Source organism: Cyprinus carpio, chromosome B7, assembly GCF_018340385.1.
Source record: "Cyprinus carpio isolate SPL01 chromosome B7, ASM1834038v1, whole genome shotgun sequence".
In the NCBI taxonomy this organism is placed as follows: Eukaryota; Metazoa; Chordata; class Actinopteri; order Cypriniformes; family Cyprinidae; genus Cyprinus; species Cyprinus carpio.
The window spans coordinates 10,742,706-10,757,592 of record NC_056603.1 but is presented as its reverse complement, the minus strand read 5'-3'; the positions used below and the strand labels follow the sequence as shown (position 1 = coordinate 10,757,592).

The 14,887-nt window shown below is 34.1% G+C and overlaps 1 protein-coding gene across 2 annotated transcripts in view; it reads left to right on the top strand.

Annotated features, from left to right (window-relative positions):
* The first annotated feature begins 12,038 nt into the window (after positions 1–12,038).
* LOC109079742 (insulin-like growth factor 1 receptor) overlaps positions 12,039–14,887 on the top strand; it is an 85,882-nt gene continuing 83,033 nt past the window's right edge. The window contains exon 1 of one of the 2 annotated variants that reach the window (XM_042727218.1): positions 12,039–12,260. In XM_042727218.1, coding sequence (XP_042583152.1) covers positions 12,179–12,260 — 82 coding nt within the window. In that variant the 5' untranslated portion in view covers positions 12,039–12,178. The remainder of the gene's footprint in view (positions 12,261–14,887) is intronic. The other variant, XM_042727217.1, reaches the window with a different exon arrangement.

The following is a 14,887-nucleotide window of genomic DNA, read 5'->3' as shown; positions in this document are numbered from 1 at the left end:
TGTGATAGTGTTTTCCCAACAGGATTCAATAAACCATTTCAGCTGAAATGCAGTGCATGGGGAATGCCAAGCAGATAAACAGAGAGAAAGTCTTGACGGAAATGTTCACAACCAGAAGTGAGCCTCATACTTTAACACTAAATCTGATGGGAATTGTCTGATGAAGTTTTGAAGGGTGAATATGTGTCGTTGCACATACTAAAGTGTTGCACCTAATATAGGTTAGAGATCATATTCTACCTCTATTAACTGGCGATGGAGTTGTAAAGCATCTCCAGGGATATTTCCTGCAAATTACAGCAATTTCCTGTAAGTCCTGCTATTATGTGATAAACTGCAATGACCAAAAAAAAATCACAGCTTTAAAGACACTCTTTAAGTGGCTAACATGAAAGTACAGTTTGCATCAAAGGGCTTGAAAAGGCAGTGCGTGGACATAATAACTTAAAATATCTCAGTCCATGTTTTGGTTATGTAGGAAGCACATGTCTGAGGTTCATTTTGAGGTACCTAGTTTTTGCTTGCTACTTTTCCAAACTTTTCCTCATTTCCAAAGTACAGTAAGTTTGAGCAACTTGCCATAAATCATGATCTATGTACTTAGTAAGAAGAACCAAATGTTTTTTCTGTATTTTTTCAGGCCACTCATAGAAAAAAATAATTACAAGAAGTAGTAATTCTCATTATGGTGGCTATAGGTCCTTGCAATGGGTGATTATCAGTTTTCTGTATAGCCCTTCAGAAAGACATTTCCAAATGCTTTTTCCATGCCAGTGAATTACCTCAACACCGGCAGTTTCAGATTTATACAGCTCTTAAATGAAAACAAAATGTACTTTAATTAGACGGTCTCTTATGGCCGTTTATTTGCTAAGTTTTCATTGAATTTAATTGTATTGAATGTTAAAAACATTGAAACTTGAAATACTGAATACTGAACTGAAATACTGAAATATTTTGTTCAAAACATTCAAAAAAAAATTACTTGAAATAAAATAAATCTTATATATAAAATTTTATTCATCTCTCATTACTGTAAAATTTATTTAGCTTCATTTTTAATTGGTATGATTAAAAAATATATATATATATTTAATTTTTATAAATAAAAATGCATGAAATCTGTATGAACACTAAAAAATAATATGACAAAAACAGCAAAATGACTACATCTTTAATTGTTTTATTTCTTATTTTCATTTAGTCGTTTAACTTGAAGTACTAAAAGAACTAAAACTAAATAAAATAAAAATAATAAATACAAATTAATATAGACAAATATAAAATAACAATTGCAAAAACACAGTATAATGACTAAAACTTTAACTAAAATTAAAGTTAAAACAGAAAACAAATATAAAATCATGTTAAAATGTTTGCAAAAACTATAACAGTATTTTGGATGAATAAATAAATAAAAACAGGATGAATAAATAATGGCAGAATCCATATCTTTTAAGTTAATGTCTTAAGCTTTGTATGTATGAAAAATAAAAGAATACCTCTAAATATCTCAAAAAGAAATGTGCTGATTGTGAAAGAATTGGACACTATAGTTAAACTGGTTAGTATTCCTCTAGTTTCACAAAAGAATTTCACCACTTACAGGAAAATGTAGAACATTTTGGTCTCTGTGGTTCTTGGTGGTTAAGTTCAAATACCTTGGCCTCAAAACACATGAATCTCATTTCCTGTGTGAAAATGAATGCAAGATGGTCATTTCATTTGCCTGACTCTGTTCACCTCTGAGAGCAGATTAGAGCAGAGCAGAGCAGATCTTTCTGTCCCTGAACTCTGCAGTTATTGACAGCTGGCACTGTCTGTTATTGTGTGTTATGTAACCTCTTTCACTAAGTGACTTTAGCTGCAGGATTTTTCTCAGTTTGATCACAAGGGCACTTGTGAGAAGTTTAGAGAGGCCATCAGACAAACTTCATTTCTGACCTGACTAAATGAGAGCGTGAACAGCTGGTGTTCATTGTCTTTTTGTCTTTCCAGTTCTGTTGTTTATTGTGGCGTTCTTTCTCTTGGATTGTGTGCACTAGAGTGAAAGGTGATGAGTAAGTGCAGAGTTTTGCATTTATAAACATGTTTTTTATTATGAATGAATCGAGCTGTTGACTCTTGTGAATCGTAGAGCTAAGTTGGTGGCATATGCAGTAATAGCTTGTATACCTTTTACAATACTATAATAATAGGCCTAGGTGCCAATACTGTAATAACTGGATTTTTAAGGCTTTCACATAATGTTTATTTTTTTCACATTCACCAAATTTCTATTTCTATTTCATTCTGTTTTCTAAAGACATTCAGAAATCTTGATAGTTTAATTTTATTACTTTTTATTTGATAATAAACATAATTTGTTTTTAGAAAAAATAAATAAATCTGCATATTGTTTTGTGCAAAAGGGGACAAGTGCTAATATCAAATATGCTTTCAAAAAAAGTAAAAAACAATTTAACAATTTGCTTTTGTGCCAAGACAATATAAAAGCCAATTATTTGATTTCAGAAATTATCATTTCATTTTGTTGTCTATATACAGAGTTATGGCTGAAAATATTGGCACCCTTGGTAAATAGGATCAAAGAAGGCTGTGAAAATGAATCTGCATTGTTAATCCTTTTGATCTTTTATTTAAAAAAATTCACAAAAATCTAACCTTTCATTGGATAATAAGAATTTAAAATGGGGGGAAATATCATTATGAAATAAATGTTTTTCTCAAATACACGTTGGCCACAATTAACGGCACGGCACCCTTTTATTCAATACTTTTTGAAACCTCCATTTGCCAGTTTAACAGCTCTAAATGTTCTCCTATAATGCCTGATGAGGTTAGAGAACACCTGACAAGAGATCAGAGACCATTCCTTCATCCAGAATCACTTCAGTCCCTTTAGATTCCCAGCTCCATGTTGGTGCTTCTTCTCTTTAGTTCACTCCTCTCATTTTCTGTAGGGTTCAGGTCAGAGGACTGGAATGTCCATAGCAGAAGCTTGGTTTTGAGCTCAGTGACCCATTTGTGTGTTGTTTTTGAGGTTTGTGTTTGGATTATTGTACGGTTGGAAGATCCAAACATGGTCCATTATAAGAGTCAGTCACTTAGTGATTTTTTTATCTGTTGGTATTTGATAGAATCCATGATCCCATGTGTCTAAACAAGATGTCCAGGACCTCCAGCAGAAATATAGGCCCACAACATCAAAAATACAGCAGTATATTTCATTGACACATGGGGTACTTTTTATCCCTGTGTTCACCAAACCCATCATGAGTGTTTGCTGCTAAAAAGCTAATTTTTTTAGTTTCATCTAACCATAGAAGCCAGTCCTATTTGAAGTTCCAGTTTCTGGATGAGCTAGGAATTTTTCTTGAAACCCTCCTAAACAACATGTGGTGAAGTAGGTGCTGTTTGACCTTTTTTGACCTTTTTTTTAAAGGTTTTCTGACCCCGAGACTAACTTTTTTCTGCAGTTCTCCAGCTGTGGTCCTTGGAGAGTCTTTCGCCACTCAAACTCTCCTTCTCACTGTGCATAAGGACGATATAGAGACAAGTCCTCTTCCACGCAGATTTATAACATTTTCTGTTTGTTGGAAATTCTTAATTATTGCTCTGATGGTGGAAATGGGAATTTTCACTGCTCTAGCTCTTTTCTTAAAGCCAGTTCACTAATTTGTGAAGCTCAATTATCTTTTGCTGCACATCAGAAATATATTCCTTGTTTTTTCTCATTGTGATGGATGATTAAGGGAATTTGGACTTTGTTTTCCCTCATATTTATATTTCTGTGAAACAGGAAGCCTTGGATGGATAATTTCATGTTCATAATCACCCTGGAGTGCTCAAAATTGTGAATATGAATGGGAATATACTTCAGAAATATTTTACTCATAAGAATTTCTAGGGGTGCCAATAATTGTGTCCAATGTGTATTTGAGAAAAACATTAATTTCATAATGATATTTCCCCCATTTTAAATTCTTACTATCCAATGAAAGGTTAGATTTTTGTGATTTTTTTTTTTTAAAATAAAAGATCAAAAGGATTAACAATGCAGATTAATTTTCACAGCCTTCTTTGATCATATTTACCAAGGGTGCCGATATTTTTGGCCATGACTGTATATAGTTACCATAGTTACATAGTTTTAACAGCAGACCTTGATACATTCCAGTGAGTGTTTAGATAAAGCGCTGTCAAATAGACCCTCGGTCTCAGACGGGACACCCATCTACCGCCCACAGTCTGTTGACCGGCCGTCTGATGTATATTGTACACAAAAAAAGGCAAGAGCTTTCTAAAACTTGTAAACTTTAAACTGATTGACTGGCTGCAATGCAATTAATGGGAATCGGTCCATCAGAAATGTGTGCATAAGGTACTGAGCTATTACAGTGAACATTTCTGACAAAGAAAGATTCGCAACATAACCTTTTTTAATATTTAGTTTGAGGCATTAGTGTTAAGTAAAAAAAAAAAAAAAATAATCCTTTATATCTGTGATTTTTTTTTTTACATTAGTCACATATTTTAACATCTCCTTCCTGTGCGCATAGTTGTCTTGTTGTTATTTTCTCTCTTTTCTGAACAAACTTTTCCTCGTCGTGTCATAGCTGAAATCCAGAGTTCCTGTCCAGAGAGTCTGATGATTCTCCTTACACTTATCACATTCCTTGCTCATGCTGAATTCATTAATATCATTCTCTGTCCTGTGAAATGTAGTTTTTTTTTTTATCCAAAACTGTGACATTTGGTTGAACTTATTGCTGTGGGGGAAGCCTTTTGTTGAATTCGTAACACACCATCAAAGTTACATACATGCCTAGAATACAAAAATGTATGACCGTGTCTTTTTATGAGTTTATATCCAGCTTGTCTGATCTGTCTCTCTCTCTCTCTCTTTCTCTCTCTATCTCTCTCTCTCTCCCTCTCTCAAATTGACATCTACATACATCCATCAATTGTTTTGGGCCGGCTGTGAAGGCTGTAATTTTGTTTTGTGGCACCCTCTGCTGGTCAGACTAACAAATTAACTCAGCATACAACTTGGCCAAGTCTCTACAAATAAATATGTGGGTTAAATTGTAATTTATTGCATTGGACTAGTAACATAATATTCAATTAGTTCCAGTGTGATTTCTATAAAGCCTTTTTGGGTTAGAAGGGACTCTATTCCAGTGCTTTGGTTTGTCATCATGCCAGTATTATGAATCACGCCTAGCTGCAGAGTGAATTGCATTAGTGTAATGCAGTGTAATACTATGCATCCCTACAACATAATACGTATTGGCCCAGCGACTGTACAGACCATCTTACTAAAAGTGTAGTGTTTGAAGTGTTTTTGTGAGGGGAACCCTTGATTACAAGCCTTTAATTGTCCAGATGACCCACGACTTGCACAATAACTAAAATAGCAACGTGTTGTTTAGCCAACAGTCAGTCAGCCTGGTTATATACGTCAGATATGACAGGATTACTAATCTTTGCCTTCGTCTGACTGCTAGCTTGATTCCTGGAAAGAAGGGAAAAAAACCCTCCCTAGAATCATTCTCAAGGAGATTCTTAGTAAGGCATTTCATAATACACTACTTATATGGGTCAGCACAAAGGCCAAAGCTTTCCATTAATTCTGAATTGGGTATTTTTGTGTTTGATTCACGCTTAACAATAAAAGTTCCAAAAGGGAGCTTTTGCAGCAGCGCCATATAAGCATTTTAGGTTCCCCAAAGAACTTTTCAGTAAACAGTTCATATATCTCTTAGATCACACACTGTAAAGTGTCAGGAGTGAGAGCTGGTTTTAATACGGGAGTGAATCCCCTAAATTATTGTTGTGATGATTCCGTAGTAACCATAGCAATATCAACTCTTTTTGACCAAAGTAAAATTATACTGACCAAAGATTCATTAGGTACTGCAATTTTAACTAAACCACCACTGACAGAGTCAACTTGTTTGCGTTCTTAAAGCGTTGCCATATCCACCTATTGTATAAGTGCTTTTTAACTCAGCTCATAAAACCATGAAGTTTATGAAATTAAATTGGGCAGGTGCAGGTTGTGATATTTTGGTCTTTTCAATGTAAAGCATTTGGATTTGTTTGTTTATTATGGGCTTGCTCTTGTTTTTGCGAGATCTGGCAACACAATTGTGTCTTGTATATATGAAAGCTTGTTTCTGCCATGGGATAAAAAAGATAATGGTTTATATCTAACAATTCTGTCAATTCTGAAATTTGTTATTTTGTATTTATTTATTTGTGACCCTGGACCATAAAACCAGTCATAAGGGTCAATTTTACAAAATTGAGATTTATACATCATCGGAAAGCTGAATAAATACGCTTTACATTGATGTATGGTTAGGATAGGACAATATTTGGCTGAGAAACAACTATTTGAAAATCTGAAATCTGAGGCTGCAAAATAATAATAATAATAATAATAATAATAATAATAATAATAAAAAATTGTATTAATATTGAGAAAAATTATTGAGAAAATAACGAGAAAACTGTCCAAATGAAGGAGGTGGGGCCATACAGTGCAACATTTTGTATACAAGTAAAATATCTGCAAATTGAATCATATTGTCCCAGTATAAAAAAAACATACTTTGCTAAAATTGTACAGTGATGATATGAATTAGACCTTTTATCCAATGTTTTCAAAGCCTGGAGTCTTCTATTGGTTGTAAAGTAGTCACACCTGTCTGTGTCCAACTGGTGAGGCAGTAGTTCACATGTGAAAAAATCATAGCATTAATACATAACTTTGAAGGCTCAGTGGTTAAATTATTCCTAATATGTCTAAAATTTGCCAAATTACATTTAATTCTATTCCCAAATTTTTAATCTTGTTTTTTAAATGTAAGTTGTGAGTTAAGTGTTATACCTAAATATTTATACTCATGGACTACTCATAACCTTCTACCTGCTACTGTAACATCTGGTTCCAGATCTCTATTTGCAGACTTTGAAAAAAACATACATACAGTTTTACTAACATTATGATGTACACAATTTTTTTTAACCAGTTAGTAATATTAATTATTTCTACTGACAATTCTTCTGCAGCTTGCTTTTTACTTTTAGCATGCAGGTATATAACTGTATCATCAGCATACATCTGACAATCTACATGTGCACAAACATCAGGCAAGTCATTAATATACAAACTGAATAACAAAGGACCTAATATTGAACCTTGAGGTACACCAACTGAATTAGTACATAATTGTGAAATTGTATTGCCTACTCGAACACACCGTTGTCTATCAGTTAGATATGATCTTATATCAAAAAATATAATTTGATAAATTAAATTAAAACCACATGATTTATTGTGTCAAATGCTTTCCTTAAATCTAGATAAACAGCTCCCACCACTCTGAAGAACCTCTTGTGGAATAGAAAGGTTCCCTGAACAGTAAAGGTTCTTTGTGGAACCACTGATGTCAATAAACAACATTTAATTTTAGGAGCGTAAGGAGATATTTGGATTGGGGCACATTTATAATTTTACCCCTTTTCCCATCTCATCCCGAATTCCATTCCTCCTCAGAAACAAACAGTGGCTCATTAGCATCTGTGACCCGCTGGTGGTAAACACATTTATTTCCACTTGAGTGCAGAGAGAGAATTAAAGCAGCAAGAGGCGCTCGAGGTAGGTGGGCTGTGTGCCGTCTTTATGGGGACCGTTTATGAGGATTTAACAAATGCAAGAGGACAGGCAAAACATTGAGCGGGTGGGGAGATCGGAAGGGCACGCTGGTACAGTTTGTGCTCGTTGGAGGCTGGATCGCTGAAGTTGTAGTCTTGGGTGGCCGTGGATGTACAGTCCATTGTTTAATGGGTGTATGTGTGCTCTCTCCCTATAATTTTCGAAATGTGACAAGGGCTTAAATGTTTGTGCCAGGATCGAGTTATTTGTGCTGCGTTAACACAGTTCTTTTGTGCTCTCCTCTTTGGGCCGAAAGAGCTCTGTAATTATGCTGATAATCAAGACTGTCACAGATTATACTTCGGCAAAAAGGCTTTTCTTGTTTCATTAGAGAAAGGACCACCAACATCCAAACAAACCCTGAGCTTGCTGTGCTCTGTATCTCCTGTTTGTTTGAAAATGGACCGTATCAGCCACAGGATTAAATGATGATCTTCAGTATTGGAAGGCAGTTAATTGTACTATTTATACATTTTTATGCCTAAAAGAATTGATTTTGGATCATTTCAAAAGGAATAATGCCCATTCAGCTTACTGACCGTTGTCTCTACCTAATATACTCCAGAATTTGTGCCCCGTTTGCGATCGTGGTTAGTGTAATCACAGAATTTGTCTTTTTATCTTTTTTTTTAATTGCTGTAATTTTATTTGGATTTATTTTATATGTATTTTTAAGTTGTTATTCTTTTCATGGACACTATAATGTGGTGGGATGAAAATATTCATGATTATGCCTGTATTTTATGCACTTATTTATTTATTTATTGGATGTGTTTTTTATTTTATTTACATTTTATATTATTTTTTTTTTTTTTTCAAATGCATATGCCAATGTTTTGTAAGTATAAATAATTATATTTTATTCATTTTGTTTTATTTTTTTTCAATTATTGTTATTATAAATTGTTATATGTTATATTTTATATTTTATATGTTTATATTATTTATTTAAAATGTATGTACTTTATGTGAATATGTATAAATATTTACTTATGCAAGACCTATACATTAGCTGGTTCACCTGCTCAAATATTGTCATGATTAATGTATGTTGTGTTTTGTGTGTCTTTTCATAGTTTTTATTCTTTGTTTTGTGTTGTGAGCAAAAGCATTAACTACCAAACCATTTTTTTTTAAATGTACTGTATATATGTTATTACAGATGAGATTTCACACTTTTCCTCCTGAGAGATTTAAAGGGTTATAGACTTCTGAACCTAATAAAGTGTTTCCAAAATAGATTTGTTTTTCACATCTTTTATGAGAGTTTTATTGATATACAATATGGTGTTCAGAGTCGGGGCTAATTTGTCTACACTGAACATTGCATTTGAATGTGTAAGTGCTTCAGGTTTTCCTTGTTTTTTAATCTTCAACACATTTGCACGACATGATTTTCCTTGGCTGATATTAATCACTCCATGATAGTCGTTATATGGAAAATCTGGTGAGTGTTGAACGCTGTGGAGCAGCTGATGAATTCATCCGGTTAAAAAAATGTCTATAACTGTTTATTAAATACTGTTTATTTAAATACTCATTGGATCTCATATTTGATGAAATTTGTATGAATCATCATATCATAAATTTAATTTGTTTACATTTTGATGCACAAAACTCAGATAACAAAATTAGCATGTACAAGCTTTGTCACTTCAAAGCATGCACAAATTCTGTTAATTAACTTTAATTATTTTGTCTAGATGCTCTAACACACTCAAAAGTAATATTGATGTAAGGTTTATATTATTATAAAATATATTGTTTTATAAAAAGTGATAGCAGTTTCACTTACTAAATTGTTGAAAATGTACTCACCCTCAGACCATCGAAGATGTAGTTTGTTTGTTTCTTCATCAGAACTGATTTGGAGAAATGTATCATTCCATCTCCCGTTCACCAATGGATCCTCTGCAGTGAATGGGTGCCGTCAGAATGAGAGTCCAAACAGCTGATAAAAACACTGACAAAACCACTCCTCTATTGTATTTTAGCCTGAAGCAATGGTTTGAAGTTAAAACGTATTTATGACGGATTAGTTCCTTACAAACACACAACTTTTAAATTCACAAGATGTACATGTAAATTGATGGAGTGGCAACAGTAAGTACATTTTCAGCAACTATTCATTTTTGAGTGGACTATTCTTTAAGACTTATATACCAGGTCAGAAGCACCTACTTACAGTATGAACATTTTCCTAAAACCGTGTCTGTGCGCTCCCTGTCTAGACATGTTGTGTATGACTAGATGATGTGTTATTCATTTAGTCTCATATTTTGCCGTGCCTCAAAGAAAACAGCTTAATGGAACTATTTATTATGATGTTTCAACTCATAATGTGTCAGTGTTAAATGTATATAATTTGTCTAGCCCAAAGCCGTTGCTTTTGGTTTTGAGTTAATATTGCTTTCAGTAAGTAACCCAAACCTGCTGTTATTTGTGCAATGACTCAATGATGAGGACCAGACTGACATCAGTACACACAACCTCAACCAAAGCCCGAAAACCAAGAGCTCTTTAAAGGAAATATGTAAACTAGTTTATATAAATAATGCACCCTCTATCTTACTATTAAGAGAGAATTAATTGTATTATAAAGTTTCATTTGGCTTTTTTTTTATCAATTTTTTTTAAACAACTTATTTTATATTTTGCTGCAATGTTTATTGATTTCAACATGACAAAGAAATTTAAATCACTGTGCTCGACTTTAGTTTTATTATGACATCATATTGCATGAGTGTTTCCCGCCAGCAGAACAGTTATGCTTTGTGAGACAAAATTACAGTGAGACAAAATTACAAGTGCTGCATCTGAATCCCAAAAGAGGCCGACAATAAACTTGCTGTTTACTGTGTGTTTATGTTTGTAGAAGGAATTGCTGGAAAAATACTTGAAAATTTGATACTTTAATCTGTGTGAACGTAACATACATAGACTAAAATAAATAAATAAATGAATACTTATTTATAATATTTATTATTATTATAAATAATAAATATTATTGTAAATATATATTGTTATTATTATCTCTTGTAGAAAAAAGTACAATATTTTTTTTCTTTGTGAATACAATTTAAATAAAAGAATATCAAACAAGTCATTTAAAAAAATATATAACTTTGCATTGCAATAAATATCTTTTTTTTTCTTCTGATAAGAGTGCCATTTTTTGTAAGAATGTAACCATACATCATATGGAACTGCTATTTGTATTATTGAAATGCAATAGTAATAATGTTTTATATAATTGGCTATACTGTAAAAAAAAATTAAGTTGTTAATAAAAAACAATACTATTTCAAAATTATATTTTTAATAAAAAATTAGACAGATACAGACACAGCCTGCAGCGCTCAAGTGTTTTCACTGGTAACCTCCAAAATCGGATCCCAATCCTTTTCCGTGTGCGTGATCCAGTCCGGGTTTATACCTTTCTCCAACGTAACGTTAGCCTACTATGTGTGTGAGTGTGTGTGTGTGAGTGAGTGTGTGTGAGTGTGAGAGAGATCGAGCCTTGTTTACAGCGTCAATTCAACGGAGAGAGACTACAGGATCTACTCCACATTTCCTAAATGAACACAGATCCGATCCCTCACTCATCATCTGTGTCCTCCATCGCCTGCGTCTCGAAGGGAAAAATCAAGGTCTGCAATCTCAGACTGAAGATGGTGGGAGGCAGAGAGAGACCATTTTAAAGCCTGGACGGATGTTATTGGCATCTTTCGGAGTTTCCCCACCGATTTTAGGCCTTTAAGAACGCTGGATGAGAAGTGCTAGGCGTCTGTCAGCTGATGAAGATCACAGAGGCACACTAGTCCAGACTGTTTCAGCCCGCGGATCTAAGCGGGTTTCACTGGACTAACGTTACAGCTAAAACCAGCCTGCGAGGAGACCTACAACGTGTTTTTCCAAATTTTCCCACGACATGGAGCATGGAACTGAGGATTATCGAGCCGCTACGTGTTTTTCAGGGTTATTTTCACATATATCGACGAGGAAAAGCTGTCCAAAATACTGTTAAACACGGTTAAGCAGCGCGAGAATCAGTGCGGTTGAATCCGCCTCATGGTGCGCGCAAAGCGGGCTGGGGCTGCTGGATAATCTCGCTGGGGTGTCTGGAGGGTCATTTATCCCAGCAAAAACACCACGACTATGGGCGAAATTGGTTTTCTTTGATTATTTCCAGCTGCTGAGCATCTATTTTTTTGTTGTTGTTGTTTTCACCCCCTCCGTAAGGAGGCACCAAGCTGGATTAACCAACTTTGATGATATATATATATATATATATATATATATATATATATATATATATATTTTTTTTTTTTTTTGTCCTGACAAGACTTCAAGCATCATCCAATTTGAAGGGTTGAGCTGTCTCCCCTGCTTTGTTATATTTAAAAATTTTTTTTTTTTTTAAACAAGTGTTTGCCTTGTTTATGTACAGGAATGAGGTCTAGCAGACAGAGGCGATATTGGACCTTGTTTTGTGGTCTGGTCCTGGTCCTCTCTACACTTTGTCATGGAGAAAGTAAGTTATTCTATTGATGTGGATGCATTTGGATTAGATCATAATATCACAATTGTTGCTTGTCTAAGAAAGGTTCACTTTCATTTTGCTTTCAAAGTGTTTTAAGCTTTCATTTGCGATGCATGGCAGGAAAACTGGCTCAAAATCCAGACCAGCTGTTTTTAAACTCATTGCTTTGCTTTTAATTGCATGTTTTTCTGCTTTCATTCCCTTTAAATTTTTCTTAAGTGAAAAGAAATGGAAACACTCACATATTATACATCACATGAGTGTCTGTTGAGCGTTTTGGCTATGCAAAGTCAAAGAACACAACAAAGTCAAGTTTGGTCATGCTAACACTGCCGTTTATGATAGTGATTTTATAGGTATTTTACCACTGTGTCTATCAAATAATGCTAATATTGGATTCTAGTGTGGTGTAATTGTGTTCACAAGTGCCATTATGTGCACCTGTAGGTATAGATCTACATTTGAAAGTCAAATTTGAGTCATCACCAACAGATTGGGAGCATGGGAGATTTTGGTGACAGTATCTGGTTAATTTAGGTCACAAACCCAACAGGTTTTTAATAGACTAGTTTAGATATTAAAAGCATTAGTGTTGTTTATCCATATTCTAACTTGTTTGTCACTCCTTAATACATTAATAAGTCTGATTTCATACTGGACTTGAGCGTTTAAAACTCAATGTGTATTTTCAAGTTCAAGGAATGACTTCACAAGTGTTTGATCTTTGTGAACAGTTTATGTACAACTTCAGTAGTCTCACAGCTCTAATGTAAATAGAGTCCATCGTAGATTTGATAAATCTGTTTCACTTTGACACTGAAGGCTGGAAAGATTATTATTTGTTTTCTTTGGTTAACATAACTGACAGATCGTATTGATAAGTGTGATTACAGTTAGTGAGATTGCTATCAGGGACGGGCCGGTCACTGTTAGGTTAGTAGGATACGTTGGGACGCTGTGATGTGGTTGCCAGTAAGTGATTTTAGATGACGACACATGTTGGAATGACACTGATGTGCTCAGTGTGGCGGGGAATGTAAGTCTCATGTTGATGATGCAGTGTTGGGTTTACATGGTTTCTTTGGAATATTAACCAAGGCATGCAAACATACATACTGGGAATGAGTCATTATTAATATTAGTTCAACCCACATGGGGGATGCAAATTGCCTTTGTTTTTCCATGCAAAACTGTCCTTTGTTCTTTAATAATCCTAAAACTGGCCCATACGTATGTGAAAAACATTCAAAATATTTAGTAGGATATTCATTATTCTTTCTCTTTAAAATCAATAACGTGGGAAGTTCTTACAAAAGCAATTTTTGCATCCATTCATGTTTGACCACCACAAAATTTCCATGTTTCCAAGTAAACTGCAAATAAGACCCCCCGATTCATCCGATTCATCAAGAGAGAGAGGAAAAATCTGTGTTTTTAAAATAGAACATGTAAAAACACCCGCTCTAGCAAAACAGACTGGGTTCTGTTGATTGGAAGAGTGAGGAGTTTGTGAAGTCTGTGTAATTGGGTTTTACTGTTAACCCCAGCGGTTGCAGGGCAGCGAGGTAGTGAGGCAGAGAAGGTTCTTAGTAGAAATCCTAAGTATAACCTGTCTCTCTTGGCAAAGGATAGTTAAAGATTCCCAGTGGGGTATAAATGTGGCTCAGGTTAACTGGTTGACTTATCTTGAGACCAAACCATTGGCTCATTTGAAGATCTGCCTTTTTGGTTGGTTTAAAGCAGTTTGTGTGTTTCCTTTTATCTTAGAAGGACAAAGTTTGTTGAGTGTTACTGTAGCTTACATTTGCTTGTCAGTTTGAATTTAATTTGTGATTTTTTTTATATTATCTAACATCATGGAAACACATAAATAATTCAGAAGTTAAATTGTTAATATTGCTAATGTTTGTACTGTTGTTTCGTTTCCAAAAATGGTCACTTCTTGGAGGATCATGTCATAAAAAATTTCTTGCTTTTGTTAGTTAAAGGGATGTCACAAAAGACTAAAAGTGGTCCTGATGAAAATGTATGAATTGAGTCCAAATCAAAGCAATATTCCAAATATTCTGGTCTGGACAAAGATAAATAGGAAGAAGCACCTGTAATTTTTTTTTCTAAATCCAATTTTGTATTGAATATTTAAAATTCACCATTTGTGATTTAACTAATATGAATTTTTTAAAATTTGATGTTTGAGTTTAAATATTTTTGCAATACATTAAGACGGCTTAAAGATTTTTTTAATTACATATTTGATAAGGATATAAAAACGTAAACAATAGTAGAAATGTATTTGTTATGCATGCAAGATGCTTGCCAACATTTGATGCAGCATTGAAATGATGAGTTGAGGTAACTATCAAAGTACTCTCTGACTCTCTGTTAGCTCTATTAGGTTGTCTTGTTTTGTGGTTCAGTTTTCATATGAAAGTGCTCTGTCGCAATCTGTTTTGTTGTAGAGTCTGAAGTGTTAGGATTTACTAGCTTGGGTTAAGGTTTTTTTTCTGCTTCATTTCTAAACGATGACATCAGTTTATGACCTAATTTCCAAATGCTTTCACTCTGCTACCTAGGAGAGTTCGCTATGGCAGGCAGGAATTGGGTTATCAAATGTAAAC